Below are 19,136 nucleotides of genomic sequence, written 5' to 3' on the forward strand. Positions count from 1 at the left end.
ACCAACACATGGTCCCAACAACCATTGGAGATGCTGCGATGCACGCTGCAATGGGCCAATGGCTGTTGGGACTTGGGACTAGATCCGAGCTCGATCCGAGAAAAATATCGAGTAATTCCAAAATGGGTTGGGTATACACATTTTATATCCGGATTCGGGTCGGTAGGAGAAATAATCAATAGTTCAACACACGACGACGATTACAACCATCGTCACAAGTGTCACCAGCCCAGACTGCGACGAAATCATACTGAACCCGACCAGTTGCCACCATCTTCATTTGGAGGGAACGCAGAGTCTGCTTTTCCATTTCCTCCATTTGCGTTCTATTTTTTTGAATCTTTCCGGCAACTGCCTCTGAATCCTCTGATCTACAAATTTGCCGGGAGAGAGAGAGAAGGAAGAAGGAGGAGAGCTTTGAAATCTCTAAGCATGGCCTCCAATTCATCGAAGAATTTACTATTACCAGTTTCCGATCGTCCGAAAGGTGACGAGGACCTCTTCAAGGGTTCCGCAATGACGAAAAGGGGGGCCTACGCTTCGATTTCTTACATGACTTGTGCAGGTTTATTAATTTTCAATCCTCATTGCTCCTACCCATTAAGCTTCATTGCTTTGGTTTGAATTTAGTCTTTGTCTTTACGTTCGTTCTCTGTCTCTCTTTCTTTCTCTCCACCTTTCTCTTGGAATCTGTTTCGGTGTTTTGTCGATTTTCTTTTTCTTAATTGTTTTTCTGTTTCAGTGTAGTTTAGACAGTTATCACCTTTATGAAAGAATTTTAACCCATTTGTATTTTCATCTCCATTCTGTTATTTCAATTTGTTTGGTTGGGCAGCTTTTGCATTGACACAGTGAAATTTCTGTATCTCTCTATCCCCACCTGTAGGATCAAATTTGTTTACTCTTCTGTGCAAGGGGGTTGCCTTATAATTCTTCGAATTAGCGGCAAGATATGACTTGTGGAGTCACTGAATGGAACGTAGTGAGGATTTGGTTTGTGTTAGTTTGGAGATTGACTTTGGAATTTCAGTCATGGTAGTTCTCTCTTTATCTTCCAGAGCATATGGTAATTAATTTGGACTTCAGTTTCTTTTGTTCTTTGAGAAGATTTCATGCATGGAATACAGAGTTCTATCTGAAAGTATGTCATTGGCAACATGGGCAACTGTTACAACTCTTTGAAGAATTTGTAATGCTGAGGTACGAATTATGCCTGGGGAAAACTGGGTTGTCTTGGTTATTATTTTCTTTTAGCAAAATCTGGGAGTATAGCGAAACTTCAGATAGTGGAGTACTGAAAGTATCAAATTTTCAGCACAAGTGCACAAAGTTGTGACAGGAAGAAAACTGCAGTTAATCGAGAATAAGAATTATAGTGAACCAGGAAAAGACTTATGGAGTAAAAATTAACGTGGAAAGACTTTTCCTTCCTTGGGATTGGCCGGATAAGTTTACAGAGAAGGGGAAGAATATTTTATATTTATGTAATCCTTATTTTTCCTTTTGGCGTGTCTTACTTGAGATGTGGCGCATAGATGGATAATCCGGTGGATATTAGGAAAATACTAGTAGCAAGAATGTATTTATTTTATAAGAACATATATGGAGGAGTTGCAACTAAGGTGGAAAGATTGGTCAATTTCAATAGGCTTAAGTGGGCTAAGGCAGACGATGTTAGGTTTACATTAGAAGATTGTCATAGGTACTTATTTACTATTTATTTATTTATTTATTTACATTTTGCATTGTACGTGGATCAATAAGAATTTGTGATTAAAAGAGTTGCTTTGGAATATGTTTATGCGGGATGTACTGTTGATTAACACTACCAGTGGTGGGATAGATCAAAATAAGCACAATGGAGGGTTTCCTTGAAATCCATGGTGGCCATATTTATTCACAGATTGGGTTGATGCATACCTACAAATCATTGCATAAGTGGAAAAAAAACCTGTTGTCTTAGCTTGGTTGGAAGCACCATTTTCTTAGAAAATGGTGCCTTTTTTTTTGTTTGGAATCGTTGCTGCCAGGTAGGACGTTTCCTGGAGCAACAACAACTTTTTCTGTTTGGTACCAATGCTCCAGGAAATGTTTTCTGCACTTCTACCCATTATCCAGTGCCACATCACTGCCCTGTTGGCAGCAACGAGCTGCAGCTCCAGGAAACACCAAATTTAGTGTTGCTCCAAGCCATGCCTTTCCAATTTCCAAGGCGTGGCTTGGAGCACCGTTTTCTATGGAAAAACGGTTCCAAACAGATGGCTGTTTCCTGGAGCACCGTTTTTTTCTATGTGGCGCTGATGTGGCGTCGTTGCTCCAGGAAACGACAACGATGCCAAACAGCTGCTTAAAGAATGGTTTGGTTCAGTTTGGGGCTCTGGACATGATAGCACCTAAAATTTAGAGTTAATTGCATTAAGTTGAGCTTGGACTTTGAATATTATGGGTTTTGGAGTTCTCTGATCCAAGACACTTCACATGGACCACTATATTGGGGAGGATGTGTATAAAAGGGAGGTTTCTTCAAATCATTTGCTAGGATCTACCTCTAAGAAGACATATTCATTATTTAGGTTTGGTTAAGAACAAGGGATTCTAAGGTGTATATCTTCTAGTAAATTAGATTTAGGTAGTTGTATGCCTATGTTAGGTTACTGCCCAACACAAAGGAGAGAGAGAGAGAGAGTGAACTCAATTCCTTGCTCAACAATTGTAACAGTCTCCCTTTTATAGGCTTACAATAGATCCAAAGAGGTTACAACTAACTCCCTCTTGTCAGTTGCCTTGTTATGGTCTCTTCAGCCTCTTCCTCGAGTAGAACCTGGCATGTCTTGGGTCATCTGGGCATGAAGGTAAACCCATGGGCCTAAGAGTGCCCCATCCCCCCTATGGTGAAGGTCAACCCCGTGCTCAAGGTTGAAGTGGGGAAATTCATGTTGCATCTGCTTGAAAGGTTCCCATTCTGTATATTCAGCAGGTAAGTTGGTCCATAACACTTCGGCTTCTTTAGTGATGTGCTGACCTTGCTTGACCCATCCGAAATCTATGATTTTGTATGGTTCCACTTGCAGGTGGTCATCCCCAGAGAAGTCTGGAAGAGTGGAGCTGTACATCATGTTGCAACTGATGTGCTTTTTTATAAAGGATGTTGAGTTGGGCCTAGTTGTTTTTATTCTTATTTTAAGTTATTTAGTTAGAAAGTTGTTGGGATTTAGGCCCATTAGTTTATGTTTTTAAGTTGTGACTGTTCAGCTACATTAGTAGCCGCCCTACTAAGGGCATCCTTGTAATATCTCATCCTTTAAGCTAAGTATAAATTATAATGAGGGGTTGGCGGCTAGGGTTTATCTAAGAATCCTGGTTGACTTCCTACTCTTTTCTCCTCCTCTTTTCTTCTTTACTGCTGAAATCTTGATCTTCCTCCTCTTTCCCTTCACAAGAAATTCAACTAAATCTACAATCAGTGATTTCTACTTGGTATCAGAGCAGGCTGAAGGTTCCTTAAGTTGTTTTCTCATGCGGCCCTAGATCGGCCGACTGCATGGTGATTTAAGAGGCTGATCGAAGATCTCAAGTAAGCCTAGTTTTTGGATTTTTTGGTGGATCTGTTTGCCCTGTAGCTGGTCTAGGGTTTCTCATCAAAATCGGGAAAAATTGGAGAAAGGGGAAGAGTCCTATTTCTGTTGGACTCTTCAATTTTGACCTATGAAGTGGCACCCTAATTTTTTAGGGTTCCTTGGAGTTTTCTGTAAGGGGCGGTTCAAGTCCTGCCTGATTTGGAGGCTTCTAGAGAGAGCGACTGCCTCTTCTCTCTCTTCTCCCGTCCCGCAAAAAAGGGATCTTTTGTGGGAAGACAGTTTAGGACACCAGAAAGGTGTTGTTGGTTTCATAAGTGTTTCGTTTGGTCTTCTTGCATATTTCAGTTATTTTCTTTACACTTTTTGAGAAGCATGAAGGGTCATGGAGTTGAAAATAATCCCGACAGTGAAATGAGACCAGTTGGAGGAGGTTCTGGAGACCTTTTCGGGATTGGGACCATTACTACAGTTAGGTTGGATGGTGCAAATTACTTAGAATGGCCACAATCTGCAAAGATGGCCATTGGTGCTTGTGAGAAATTAGGGTATATCATTGGTGAAGAAGTGAAACCCGAAACTAGCAACTCCCGGTGGGTACAGGAGAATTATATGGTGATGACTTGGTTGTGTAATTCTTTGCCCCATATAAGTAAAAAAATTTTATGGGCAAATACAGCTAAGGAAATATGGGATGGGGTTGCAGAAACCTATTCACAGAGGGAGAATGTTGCTAGGGCTTATCAGTTGAGAAATCAGATTGTTTCTACAAGGCAGGGAGATAGACCTATTGCAGCCTATTTTTTTGCCCTTAAAACCCTATGGCAGGAGATTGACCATTTAGAGACATTTGCTTGGGAAACCACTAAGGATGTAGCTACCTATCATAAACATCTAGAGAAGTATGGGGTGTTTGAATTTCTTGCTGGCTTTAATCCTGAGTATGATATTGCAAGACAGGATCTTCTTTCCAGGGACAGTGTTACCCTCTCCCAAGCATATGCCTTTGTGTCAGGGGAGGAGAGCAGGAGAGATGTGATGATGAGAAATCCTGTTTCTGATTAGTCTGCCATGGTGAGTACTGTGAAACCTAAACAAAGTGGAGATCGGGGTGGTAGTGAAATCAAGAAGGAAGATAAAAGAGATTTGATCTGTGACTACTATATGAAGCCTAAACACACAAGAGATTCTTGTTGGAGGCTTCACCCACATCTTGTGCCGAGTAGATTGGAAAATAAGAAGGGAAATGCTTATATGGCAGTTGCTGGTGACATTCCGGCCCCTCCTACTACAGCTGCTCTAGAGTCTGTTGCAGCTGCTGCAGTAAGGTCCGAACTTGAGAGGTATGGGCAACTTCTGAACCAGCGGGATACAACCAGTTCCAGTTCAGTAGCAAGTGGACAACAAGGTATAGGTGGTACTGGTGGAGTCCACTCTACTTCCTTTGCTCACATAAGTAGTTCACACGCCACTGCAAATTATGTTTCTACTTCAGGTAAGGAGGGACCTCATTGGATTACAGATTATGGAGCCTCAGAGCACATGACCCATAGCTCTACTACTTTCTCTTCTTACCAGTTTTGTTCTGGCAGAGATAGGGTTTCCACAGCTGATGGATCCCATGTTCCCATTGCTGGGAAGGGGTCTGTCAAGATTAGTGATTCTATTTCTCTACCCTCTGTCATTCATGTTCCCAGATTGAGCATTAATTTGTTATCTGTTAGTAGTTTGATTAAGAACCTGAACTGCTCAATAATTTTTTCTCCTGGTCATTGTATTTTGCAGGATCTGGATTCAAAGAGGACGATTGGGAGTGGTCGTGAAGTGAATGGGATCTACCTCCTGGATGTGCTTCCTCCTCATTAGAGTCATCATGTCAACAGGGATAGTGAGTTAGGGTTTATGGGTCAAATTATGCTTTGGCATAATCATTTGGGCCATTTACCTTTTTCTTCTTTGAGCCTTTTGTTTCCAAAACTTGTTGAGTCTGGAGTGTGAAGGTTGTCAATTTGGAAAGCAGTGTAGACATTCATTTAAACCTAGTAATAAAAGGTGTTCTTCTTCTTTTGATGTTATTCATTGTAATGTGTGGGGACCTTACCATGTTCCTTCTATGGAAGGCTATCGATATTTTCTCTTATTTGTGGATGATTTCTCACGATACTCTTGGATTTACCTAATGAGATCCCGCGATGAAGTACCATCCTTGGTGAGGCAATTTCATCAGATGGTGCTAACATAGTTTGGAACAAGACTAAAGGTGTTCAGATCAGACAATGCCAGGGAAAATTTTGAAAAACACCTTGCCTCATATCTATTAGAATATGGTGTTGTCCATCAGAGCAGTTGTCCCTACAATTCACAACAGAATGGTGTTGCAGAAAGGAAGAACAAACACATTGTTGAGATTGCAAGAAGCATGATGATCACATCTACAGTTCTAGTTCGGTTTTGGGGTGATGCAATTCTCACAGCAGTATATATGATTAACAGGGTGCCCTCTCGTATACTTGGATTCAGCACCCCATTGAGTCTCCTTTTTCCTGAGGGGGAGATGTTTCATATTCCTCTCAGGGTGTTTGGGTGTGTCTGCTTTGCACATATCCTTGGTCCTCACCGCTCAAAGCTTGATCTCAAGGCAAAGAAGTGTGTCTTCCTTGGATATGCAGAAAATCAGAAAGGGTACTGCTGCTATGATCCAGTCTCTGGGAGCTGGTATGTTACCATGGATGTTACCTTTTTTGAATCTACATACTTCTTCTCAAAGAATCCTTCTTAGGGGGAGTGTTTTGGGGAAGTGAGTCAGCAGTCTATTCCTCTCCCAGTTCTAGTCCCTGTGTCTACTCCTGTGCTTGACCCTCTTGTGTCACCTACCTTACCACCTCCTTTGCGTCCTGCTTCTCAGCATTACTTACGACAGAGACTTCACAAGGAGGTTGGTTCCACTACAGCAGAACTCACATCACTTCCTGCCGGTTCTTTGGAGACTCCTGATTTAGTTGACATGGATTCCGGTATTCCTCTTGGTCCCGCTACTGTTTCAGTTCCCATTGATTCTACTAACCCTGTTACAGATAACCTCGATCTTCCTATTGCTCTCAGAAAAGGGAAGAGAAAGTGTACTGCTCATTGTATTTCATAGTACTTGTGGACTTTCTCCTTCCTATTGTGCTTTTTTTTCTTCTCTTGACACTGTGTCTATACCCAAGGGTGTTAGTGAGGCTCTCTCCAAACCTGAGTGGAAGACAACTATGTAGGAAGAGATGGCAGCTTTGATTAAGAATCAAACATGGGACATTGTGGATCTACCAGAGGGCAAGGAGATAGTTGGATGCAGATGGGTTTACTCAGTAAAATATAAGGCAGATGAAAGTATAGAAAGGTACAAGGCAAGACTTATTGCAAAAGGGTACACATAGACCTATGACATTGATTACTTAGAGACCTTTGCACCAGCTGCAAAGATGACCTCTGTTTAGATACTTCTTTCTCTTGCTGCCTCATACTCTTGGCCCTTGTTTCAACTTGATGTGAAGAATGCTTTCCTAAATGGGGATCTGCAAGAGAATGTGTATATGGAACTTCCTGCTGGCTTCTACAGTGAGGCTGAAAAGGGAAAGGTATGCAGGCTTAAGAAGTTACTTTATGGCTTGAAACAATCTCCTACAGCATGGTTTGATAGATTCAGAAAGGCCTTGATTGCTTTTGGATGCACTCAGACTCAATCCGATCATACCTTGTTTGTGAAGCGAAGGGGATCTTTGGTGTCAATCCTAATTGTTTATGTGGATGATATTGTTGTCACGGGGAATGACCTATGTGAGATTGATTGTCCGAAAAGAAATCTACATAAAGAATTTGAAATTAAGGATCTTGGAGAACTAAGATACTTCTTAGGCATTGAAGTTGCAAGATCAAAACATGGAATTTTTATCTCTCAAAGGAAGTATGTCTTGGATTTTCTTCAAGAGACAGGGAAGCTTGGAACGAAGGCAATCAGTACCCCTGTTGATCAGAACTATAGAATCAATGCATCAAAAGGTGAGCCAGTAAAGGACATTGGGAGATATCAAAGACTTGTGGGTCGGCTGCTATACTTGTGTATGACAAGACCAGACATTTCCTATGTAGTAAGTGTGGTAAGTCAATACATGCATGCTCTACGAGTCCAGCATTGGGAGGCAGTTGACAGGATTTTTGCTTATCTGAAGGGACACCCGGGCAGAGGCATATTGTTTACTGATCATGGACAGTTGAAACTAGAGGCTTATACAGATGCAGATTGGGCAGGATGCCTTGATGATAGGAGATTAACTTCAGGAGTGTGCACCCTTGTTCGGGGTAACCTTGTCTCGTGGAAGAGTAAGAAACAAACAGTGGTGGCAAGATCAAGTGCTGAAGCTGAATTCGGGGCCATGGCACATGGAGTTTCAGAACTTCTCTAGATCCGTTTCCTATTAGAAGAAATTGGTGTACAGGCAGAAGAACCTATGATGTTGTACTATGATAACCGGGCAGCAATTAACATTGCCCATAACCTAGTCTAGCATGACCAAACTAAGCACATTGAAGTGGATAGACACTTTATCAGAGAAAGAGTGACTTTTAGAGAAGTTTGTCTTCCATACATTGCTTCTGATCTGCAGCTCGCTGATGTTCTCACAAAAGGTGTTGCAAAGAACAAACTTGAGCATGATCTATGCAAGTTGGGAATGTGTGACATTTACTCCCAACTTGAGGGGGAGTGTTGAGTTGGGCCTAGTTGTTTTTATTCTTATTTTATGTTATTTAGTTAGGAAGTTGTTGGGCTTTAGGCCCATTAGTTTATGTTTTTAAGTTGTGACTGTTCAGCTACATTAGTAGCCGCCCTACTAAGGGCATCCTTGTAATATCTCATCCTTTAAGCTAAGTATAAATTATAATGAGGGGTTGGCGGCTAGGGTTTATCTAAGAATCCTGGTTGACTTCCTCCTCTTTTCTTCTCTACTGCTGAAATCTTGATTTTCCTCCTCTTTCCCTTCACAAGAAATTCAACTAAATCTGCAATCAGTTATTTCTACTAAGGAGACATGAAAGATGGGGTGGTAGTTTAGAGGAGGGAAGCTCCAATCTATAGGCAACTGAACCCACTTTCTCAAGTATCTTAAATGGCCAAAGAATCTGGGGTCTATCTTATTCCATGTTCTCCTTGCCATTGAAATTTGCTTGTAAGGATGAAAACGGAGATAAACTAAATGTCTCACCTGGTAGTAGACATTGTGATCCTTGTGATCATAACTAGCCTTCTTGATCTTCTGGGTGCGAACAAGATAGGACTTCTGAACTTGGCCCGGAAAGGAGTGTGGTAAGTGATATTGTATCACAGTTCCCCCCATGGTAGCCATTTGATCCAATGCCTTGGGTGATCACCAATGAAGCAGTGGAGGTAAGTTTCTGGACAATGGTTAACTATCTGCATTGCCTGTCTGACCACAGATGGTAGCCGGAGAACTTGGTTAAGTTGTTCATGAACATTCAGCCTACTGAATGTTACCTCATTACTGGTATAATAAAACTAAATGGGAAACTCTATAAGGTGAGTACAAGTAGTTATGCCATAAACATTTGGATAGTGGGAAACAAGAAAAAACCATTTGGATGCAGCTATATATATATATATATATATTTATTTATTTTTTCATATTCATTATCTTTTCATCCTTAATAAAATTGTCTTGGCAATAAAAAAGAAAGATAATATCAATGATTCCCCAACCACATAACCATGGGGAATTGAGAATAATTTGTACATAAATGACTGTTGTTGAGATCATATGTTGAAATGGATGTATCGAGACTAGGAGAGTTAGCTAAGATGGTTCTGTCATGTTTGACAAATACTGTTGATGATGTGGCAATGAGTGCTTTGGTGTTGGTTGAAGGCTAAAGAGAGTTTGGGGACTCATAATTTAATAGAGGATACGACCCTCAGAATGGAACACAAAACAAGATTCTTGTAGCTTATGCCTCATATAGTTTGAATAATGCTTCACTGAGTTGTTGGGCATAATTTTCCCACTTAGCTCTCTAAATTGTAAAGGATGGTTGAGTTATTTTCTCAATTCTGTGTGTGCACTCATAGAGTGTACTCTCACTTACAGGCTACAATATTACTTTAGTTTCATTCTCATGGGATCTTTTGTTCATACTTCTGTGCTTATTTTGTTTCTTTTTTCAGGTTTCTCCTTGAGTTCCAACCGTATTTTACTTACTGCTAAACATATTTGTGGATGACCTGCAGTTAAGAAAAAAAAAACACTTTGGTTTTTTGTTGATGTGATTCTTTCTTTCTTTCTCCCCATTATTTATTTATAGTCACCTGTTTCTCATCTTCATTATTTATATCTAATATTTGAGAGTAAACATAAGATTTGTCAAGATGTTGCAATGAGGTCCATTTCCACTTGTTCTTTTTTTTGTGTGCTTCTCTAGTTTGATACTGATTTGATTTCCAAGGGACTTCATTTACTATTTGAGTGGCAATGCTGGTATTAAAATTTTAACGAGTTGGGCTTCTATTACCATATTTGTTCTCTTTCTGAGCTTTTGTGATTTCTCCAATTTTCTGTTTTCATATTTTATGATTACTTTGGTTTGGCCACTGCTTGCAGTACTGTTGGTAATGTTTAACAAAGCAGCTCTTTCTTCATATAATTTCCCGTGTGCAAATGTCATCACACTATCTCAGGTAGCTCCTTATCAAGTTAATTTCTTGCTATTGAATAGCATATACATTCTACAGTTGAGTTGTTATAATGTTTGGTTTCTTATGCTACTCATCATTGTCTAACAACTACTCCATATAAACATATTAAAGTATTCAATTTTCATCTTCTTTAGTTTGAAGTTAATTTAATGATGTTCAAGAAGGAAGCAACCATTAACCTACCAGAACACTGTTCTTGATTTCTGCCTGTAAATGAATTTTATTGGTATAAAGAAGTGGATGTTGTTTGGAAATATTATGAATTCATATGTACCAAAATGAAGTATTGTACCAATATAAATGATAAATATCATCATCATCATCTAATCCTTGTCCTAACTATATCGGGTCGATTAGCATAAATGATAAATATAAATAATATACAGAATGTGTGTGTATGTATGAACATAGAGCATGTAAAATATGTAAGCATCCAAGCTTCGCAGAAGAATTTTTGCAGATTCATTTCCATCCTATATAAAAAAAAGGAAAGAAAAGAAAAAAAAAGAAGAAGAAACAAAAAAGGTTAAAAAGAAAGTAGGAAGAGCAATAGGTCTCCAGTTTAGATGGGTCATCAGAATTCTCATCAGATTTTCCTAGTACACTTTGAAAAGAGGGGTTCAAAGATATTGTGGAGCTCTAACCTGGTGATAGTTTGATTCAGTAGTTGGTGCAAGTGTAAGTGGCTTAATTGTTAGTTAGGGGTTAGTGTAGGGAGTGGGAAGATTTTAGGTTTGGATTTTTAGTTTTTCTTTCCTTTTTTTTTCAGTTGTGGGTTGTGGCTGTTTTTTTGTATGGCGCTTCATGTGTAGGGCTGGGGTTGGCAGGTTGTATCTCCCTTTTTTTCTGTCACTCTTTCTCCTTATAGGGTGATCATATATTTATGCATCTTTTGCTTCCTCCCCCCCCCCTCCCCCACTCCTAAATTCTAGTAAAAAACTTTGGTGTCAGTTTCAGTTTTCTGATAAAACATGCGCAATGAAGTTTCATGGCTTAACTATTTACAGTTTGTCTCTGGGGTTTGCAATAAAATCCATTTAAGATATGTTTTCTTTTTATCACCTAAGCATTATTTTACATCTAACCATACTTCTTTTAAATGTTTTTAGATGGTTTTTTCTTTCTGTACTCTAGTTTGTTTGGAAACTGAAGTTTTTTTTTTCAAATTTCAATTGATATTTATTGCAGATGATATGTTCATGTTTGCTTCTATATGTAATGAGGTTCTGGAAGATTATTTCTTTTACAGTTGTTGATCCCTGGGCTCTTACTGATAATTCAGTTACTCTTGTACCACTCAAGAAGTTGGTTCGCACCCTACCTCTTGCATCCACATACTTGCTTTTCATGGTATGCTTTTCATCTTCCTTGGTGGAGAATTGCCGGCTATGGTTTCTTTTCAGTTGCTGACAATACTTAGATTTTCCTCCTCTCTCTTGCTTTTTAAAAAGCTTGTTTCAATGGAATCTGTACGTGGAGTAAATGTTCCTATGTACACCACTCTTAGGCGGACTACTGTGGTATTCACGATGATAGTGGAATATCTTTTGACAAGGCAGAAGTATTCATCTTCAGTTGTTGGCAGGTGAACTGCTCTATCCCTTTGTTGTTTCTTCTAGAAAATACAGTGTCAGTGGTGTCCTGGAAACTAAACATGCTGAGTGCGCATGTGTGAACCTGTAGTTGGGTCAGTATATGTAAGGTGACAAACAGTATTCAGTTATCCTTTAATTTGTCTGAGGTGGTTATGTGAAATATTGCTATAATAGCCTGGATTTTTCTACATGACATTATTAATCCTTTTAATGCTTCAATATGAAATCCAATTGGTCTTGGCATATTTTGTCCTTATTATATTTTTTTGGGTTACCAGAATTCATTTTGATTTGATTTTACCTAAAATTTCATGCTTCTAACTCCTTGATGGAAAAATCCAAGGGCTTCATCAGTGTGGGGTTGATTGTTCTTGGAGCATTTATTGCTGGAGCTCGAGATTTGTCATTTGATTCTTATGGCTACGTTGTTGTTTTCATGGCCAACATCACTACAGCAATATATCTTGCGACTATAGCCCGGATTGGTATGCTATCTGTTTTTTATTCTTATTGGAGTTTGAAACTTAACTATTGACAAAAAAATGGAAACTGTATTACTGTCGTGTGATATTTTACTATCTTCTCAGGGAAATCTAGTGGACTCAATAGCTTTGGGCTGATGTGGTGCAATGGTAACATCCAAGTCTTATCCCAACCATATGGGGTTGGCTACATGAATCCTGTTTTGCCATTTTGTTTTATTTACTGCCATATCCATTGTTAAATTATTAGCACTTAAAATCGTTTCTCACAATTTCAACACATGTCCTTTTTGGTCTACCCCTACTTGAAGAGAGATAACTTACAAAAGGAGGAAGGGTGTACATGAGAGGATGTACAGGTCCTTGAGAGAACAAAAAGAACTAGAGCCCAAAACAGCTAATAAAGTCATATTTGCAGTATATAAAAAGTCGCTTACCAAACCAGATTTAGCTAAACCATCAGCCACTTGATCAGATTTCTAAGAATCCATCTGAAACTGCACCTCAAAGAAGAAGAAATATCGTGGATTTCATGTAGCAAGTGAGAAAGTTTCCATGGGCCTGAAGCCTGAATTTTAGCCCACAAAATAGCATTTCTTGAGTCACCTTCCACTGAGAGAGGATCGGTTCCTCTTATGGGTGTTGTCAAAGGTCTTTTATGTACATGACTCAACCATTTGTACTAGTTAAGATCTCCACATTCAAAGGCATGCATAGGGTTTCATAATCTTTTTTTCTTGTTTTTCTGGAAACTAATTCACAAAAAATAATTATCCTCCACAAAAGGTGTAGATAAGGGCAGGGTTTAGAGCTTGAAGAGAAGAAAGATGTAAGAACGTTGATAATAGCATTAAATATTGTGAAGATAAAATTGTGACAAATTTATGAGTAGTAATAACTATACAGTATACACATAATTGTGGTATTTTATGTATGTATATACTTATTGAACAAGTAATAAATGGTATATGTGGGCTTTAAGAACTTTTTCTTACATTTTATTTGTATTTGTTGCAGGAATAATATGTGGACCAGTACTGCTAATATGGACATTTTTTCATGGTGACTTGGAAATTACAATGAACTTTCCTCATTTATATTCTCCTGGATTTCAGGTTTTTCATTCACAGCAAAACATGCCTTCCTTATAACATTATTATTTCCTACTTAGGACATCTTGAGGGTATTGAAAGTCGAAACCTTGTTACTTTTACAGGGGAGCTAGGGTTTTATACTATTAGTTCTTTGATATGTCCACTCCAGCATTTCAAGCAACTTATGCAAGCTAATATTTTTTTTTTCTGTAGCTCATGGGTTTTTTCCTTATTATCTGCATACTTTGCTTATCTGATATTTATTCTCATTTTAGCGAATTATTTATTTTTTTATATCACTTTTCTAAACTAATTGTGTCATGGCGGTCCAGTGGCAAAAGTACTCACTGTTATTATTGTTTGAACAGTTATACTTTCATGTGCATTTTCTTTTCATTTTCAATTAAAGGAATATTTTTGAACCATATATACATTGATATTTGCATTCACTGCCTTCATTTTTGTGTTTATTACAAGTGGTACTGCTTTTATTTTTTAAGTTGGCGCATGGGAACCATGATTTTCCAGTTCACTCCTCCAAGACCCTAGATAGCTGGGACTAGCACTGGGTAATATCCTTTGGAAGTCCATGCTTATCTTCTAAGAATACCAGTTCAATAAGTTAGTTACTTATATGTAGAATGTAGGAGAAAGTTTATGACTTCTGTTTGTTCTTTTTGTGAACTTTAGTCTTCTACTACCAGACCTAGAAGGTAGTCAGAGGTCCTAATGGGAAATGATGCACTCTTTCCGCAGGCTATCATGCTTCTTTCATGTATATTGGCTTTCTTGTTAAACTACAGCGTATTTTTGAATACAACCCTTAATTCAGCACTCACACAGACAATATGTGGTAATTTCAAGGTTTGTTTACTAATCTTTTACTAGTTCCTTGTGATAAAGGAAAAGAAACATTCAATCTACTATGCTATATATTATGGAAAATGGTATCTCAGTACTGGTAAAAAAGGGTTTCCCAATTGAATCGATTAGGAAAGCTACCTGAACAACCCTAACTATTTGTATAGGAGATCCTCTGGATTGGGTACTTGTCCATTCTCCTGGTTGACATCAGCCTCATGCCCTGCCTTGTATAGCAGTTTTGCCTAATTAACAATGACCATTTAAATATTAAGTTTTTCTTTGTAGATGTCTATTGAGAAGGCCTTGTGCTTGAACGTATATCAAATGCTTTTTTTTTTTTTTCTGAAATTTCTTCCATAAATAAAGGATGGGGAGGGGAACAGATCAACAGAAAGAAACCTTTTAAGCCATAAACTAAGTTGCCATGTGGGAAATTCCCGGATCATTTTGACTTATTGGCTAAATGACCTTACTATCAAACCTATTCCTCAAGTAGTTTAGAGAGCTTTACTAATAAAAAAAAAGGTAGTTTAGAGAGCTTCCTTTAGTGGCCAAAGAATCTTCCACGTGGCAAATCAGTTTGGAGCTCAAAAGGAGTTCCCCTATTCTACTCTCTATCCTGTATGCATGGTAAAAATTTGGGCCCAGAAAACTTCGCTGCGAGTTCAAATAAATCCTAGGTAACTTTTCAGTGAAAAAAAAAATAAAAAACTTGGATGGCCATTACCAATTGGCAGAACTTTCATACAAAGAAAAGTATGGGCAGAGGTGGATTAGGGAGTGAACACATGGGCAACCCAGAAGGTCTTCTATCTGGGGGATAGATTGGATTAGCCACAGGATTCATCATTCATCCATGTGGTACAGATTGTCGGGCTTCTGTAGGGGAGGCTCCCTCCCTGACTTTATTGGGAAACCTTATTCCATATTGTTCACAAGCCTGGAAAATTTACTGGGTCACAGGTCAAACCATTTGACCACTGGGTTGACCCCGTAACTCATGATGCCATTATTAAAAAAATATATAATATTTATTTAGACAATTTGGGACTGCCAGATGGTCATTATTCTTTTCTCCATGCATGGAGTCTTGGGCTGAACCCTAAGACTGTATTATTTTTGTTAAAAATACATAATTTAATGTATTTGACATCTATATATATGTGGTTCAATTATTTGTATCTTGATATTCACAAATGATAGCTGACCCCATATAGTTGGGAGAAGGCTTGGATGATGATGATATTCACAAATGAAATGCAGGTCTGAAACTTCCCACTGTAATTTGTTAATCGACACTTAGCTGACTTGGGTGGTTCATTGAGAATTGGGTGGTTCATTTTAACTTGTCTGGTTTTCAGAGAACTGTCCTGGTCCATAGTGGCTTTACTGGATTTTCCGAAAATATGAAAACTAGAATTATATAAAACTGAAAAGGCCATTGGTTCCAGGTCTGATCCAAGTCTGACAACATTGACATTAATTTGATTCAGCACATTCTCTTTGGACAATTGGAATAAAAATCTGGACGCCAAATTTCCAATTGGAAGATTCATAGATGCTTGAAATCATTTTTCTACTTCAATTTCTGGCCTAGGAGATTGGTTGGACCTTGTTCATTTACATTAATGTAGTTATAAATTATAATGTTGATGTCATTCATGATTTGATGCTTGAAGTTCTTGTCACCCTTAGGATCTCTTTACCATAGGACTTGGCTGGCTACTGTTTGGTGGGCTTCCATTTGATGTTGTAAGTGTGAACTATGTCTCATGTTGTCTTCTTCATGGTACTCTGTCCGGCCCGAGTTTTTTTTGTCTTGCTAACTTGAACCATATGTCATGTTTTGTTTCCAGTTGAACGTTTTTGGGCAGTTCCTTGGTTTTCTTGGTTCTGGTTTGTATGCCTACTGTAAAATTAAAGGGATTTAAGTAGCAAGCTGTTATCATGGAGCGCGCTCATTATTTGGTCAAGTTGCACAGTCATGGAGTTTTTATCAACGTCTAATTTTGGTTATTGATAACAAACTCCTAGAGCCGTAGAGCGTCTGTGCAAGGATTTGCTTATTAGGGGAATTGATGGCCTGTTTATTTTGCGGTTTTGCCCCATCGTACTCATCTTGGGGTTCAAGAAAGCAGAATAGTGATTGAGAATCTGAGATGGCAACCTGACCGGAGAAGGCATGTTAAGTTCGTGGGTAGCTTTATTTTTGTATGTCTTTATCTCTTTCCTTTTGGGTTTCTCAAAGAACTGATAAAATGCTGAAAATTGGAGAAATGCAAAATGACAAAATGTATGACTTGACTAAAAGTGCTGGTACAGACATGGGTTGATATCTTGCAGTGAACACATCTCACATTTTGTTTTCCAATTCTTTAGTCTTCCAGCAATGTATGAATTCATCAAAATGCTCTAATGTGTTACTTCCAGCAAGGGCCATGACAGAAAATTATCTCTATTTCAGTGTGTTGATTTATTCTTCAGCATTTTTTTTTTCTCCTCAGAAGGTTTGGATGAGAAAAATTGACAATTAGTTAGTGAGATGGAGTAGATTCTTTACCATTTAATCACTCTCTTGGAAAACCCAAGGTGTTTATCAAGAGTTTCCTTTGTTGGTATGTGGCTGGTAGGTGTGGCAATTTCTCACCCAACCCACCCGGTATCTAACCCACCCATTTACTTAGTGGGTTGGAAATGGATTGAATCACCGATTGGATCAATTTAAATGGGTTGGGTTAGGTCGGGTTGTGGATATTCATTGGATTAATCACTAATAATACAACTGTGAATTTTTTAGCCATTTTTCTTTAATTTTTTTCGTTTGAGGGAAACAATTTATAATTAATTCATTAATTTTCAGTAATTAATTATCGACTAAAATTAATTTTGGTTCAAGTCAACATAATTCACCCAAATAGACATGAATCCAAATTCAGTCAAATGGTCCAATCAATTCGTTTAATGGCCCAATTTGGTCCTACTTGATTCTGGCGTGAATGACCCAACTGTTCCCAATTTGAATCAACCCAAACAACCCAACAATCTAAACTGATTCAATTTGGGTCAACCAGATCCAACCCTAGATCAGATCATTTGGGGCATCCTGATCTGACCTGATTTGGACCGGTTTAGGCCGAACCAACTTTGATATGAAATCTAGATGGCATGCTCGACCCATCCCTATTTGGTTTGGGTCAGGTGACTCCATACCAAATATGAACCCATGCCAACATGATTTGGGCTGGTCCAGCTCAAACTGACTTGATCTGGATTGGTTGGACAGTTCTGAATCCATACTGTTTGGACCCAACTTGATTCGAACCTAAATGGTTTGGACCTGGCCTGATTGACCCATCTCGATCTAGTTTGGGTCGGCTGGCTTGGTCCCAAATACAAATTCATGCTCAACTCGATTTGGGCCAGTCCAGATTAAACCAATACATGGCCAAACCGGTCCAGTCCAAATCCAAATAGTTCAATTATTCTTGACGTGGTTAGATCAAATTAAATCTGGTTAGATGGTTCAAGTTGGTCTGGTCGATTTGAACCTAAGTGATTCGCCCAAACCCAAAACCCGAACATAATGGCTCCAAGTGATTAATTTCTTTTTATTCTCCTTATAAAAATAATATGTATGTAATGTGATTTGAACTTTCACTACTTGTGTAAGCAACAACCATTGTTACCACAAAGCCATGATCAACTTATTTATTAAAATTTGAAAGAGAGTTAGTTTTTAGTTTTAATTACCATAAATTAAGTTGTTATAAGGTTGGTGGGTTGAACAGATTAAATTGGATCAAGGGATTTGGGTTGAATCCAACCAATTAAATTTTATTTAAATGAATCAGGGTCAAATGAATTGGGTTGAAGTTGAACCCAAACCCATGCTAGTGGCTGGTGATTAGACCCGTTCATGGGCCAGGCTAGGCTTTCACTCTTCGTTAACAGAATTTTTTCAGGCCCAAGCCTGAGTTCAAAGCCTGACCAACGACCTACAACTTGGGCCTAAGCCTGGTCCTCATAAAAAGCCCGAAGCCCAGGCCCGATCCCAACCTAACAAAATGCTTGAGTTCACCGTTGCCTGAGTTCTCCTCTAAGACTGAGAACTGAGACTTTGAGAGTGAAAACTAAAACTTTATTTGAACAAAACTAAAACTAACAGACCAAAAACTGAAGATAACGACAGAGAGAGAGAGAGAGAGAGAGGAATTGTTGGTGGCGTCGATGGTTGAGTTAGTGAGTTTGCCTCTGAGAGTGGGAGCTGAGGCTCTGAGAGTGAAAACTAAAACTTCGTTAAAACAGAACTAAAACTAACAGACCAAAAACTGAAGATAACGAGAGAGAGAGAGAACCTGGTCACCACCGGAGAGAGTGAGAGGAATCATTGGTGGCGTCGTCGGTGCTTGCATTAGTGAGTTCGCCGCTGAGAGTGGGAACTGAGGCTCTGAGAGTGAGAATGAAAAGTTAGATCGATGGAGAAACTAAGAAAGGATTAGTCGGATTAGGAATTTAGGATTTAAAAAATTAAAAATTATAAAAGTCGGGCCAGACTTTTTTGACAAATTTTGAGCCCAACCTGAAAAATAATCAAGCTGGACTTTTAAGCCTGAGGTCAAGCCCATCCAGGGGCCGGGCCAGGTCGTCGGGCCACCCAGCCCATGAACAGTCTACTGGTGATTAATTAAGCACATCCACGGATCCACTTTGTCAAATTTGTAGTATGAGCTAAAGTTGGACTTATGTTAAAGGAAAAGAAAAAGAGCAGAGAAGACGATTTG

At 38.8% G+C, this 19,136-nt stretch overlaps 1 protein-coding gene across 4 annotated transcripts; it reads left to right on the top strand.

The window, feature by feature from the left end:
• The first annotated feature begins 210 nt into the window (after positions 1-210).
• Positions 211-16,861, top strand: LOC104586166 (UDP-N-acetylglucosamine transporter UGNT1-like). 4 transcript variants are annotated; one of them, XM_010243323.2, is made up of 10 exons: positions 211-565; positions 10,226-10,302; positions 11,509-11,670; positions 11,772-11,905; positions 12,270-12,400; positions 12,503-12,547; positions 13,415-13,512; positions 14,248-14,355; positions 16,051-16,107; positions 16,212-16,861. In XM_010243323.2, the coding sequence occupies exons 1-10, from the start codon at positions 433-435 to the stop codon at positions 16,284-16,286; spliced, it is 1,020 nt and encodes a 339-aa protein (XP_010241625.1). In that variant the 5' UTR covers positions 211-432; the 3' UTR covers positions 16,287-16,861. The 4 variants fall into 4 exon arrangements, with proteins under 4 accessions (XP_010241625.1, XP_088753226.1, XP_088753228.1 ...); XM_088897100.1 differs by having other exon boundaries at positions 285-565; positions 11,828-11,905; positions 12,259-12,400; XM_088897102.1 differs by having other exon boundaries at positions 285-565; positions 11,603-11,670; positions 11,828-11,905.
• Positions 16,862-19,136: the final 2,275 nt, after the last annotated feature.

Source organism: Nelumbo nucifera, chromosome 2, assembly GCF_055504915.1.
Source record: "Nelumbo nucifera cultivar China Antique chromosome 2, China Antique-T2T, whole genome shotgun sequence".
NCBI lineage: Eukaryota > Viridiplantae > Streptophyta > Magnoliopsida > Proteales > Nelumbonaceae > Nelumbo > Nelumbo nucifera.

Excerpts from the sequence above, each read along its gene's own strand:
- LOC104586166 (XM_010243323.2), top strand. The coding sequence starts at position 433 with ATGGCCTCCAATTCATCGAAGAATTTACTATTACCAGTTTCCGATCGT. Across the intron at positions 11,671-11,771 it reads CCACATACTTGCTTTTCATG|CTTGTTTCAATGGAATCTGT; the intron begins GTATGCTTTTCA and ends CTTTTTAAAAAG. Across the intron at positions 12,401-12,502 it reads TGCGACTATAGCCCGGATTG|GGAAATCTAGTGGACTCAAT; the intron begins GTATGCTATCTG and ends CTATCTTCTCAG.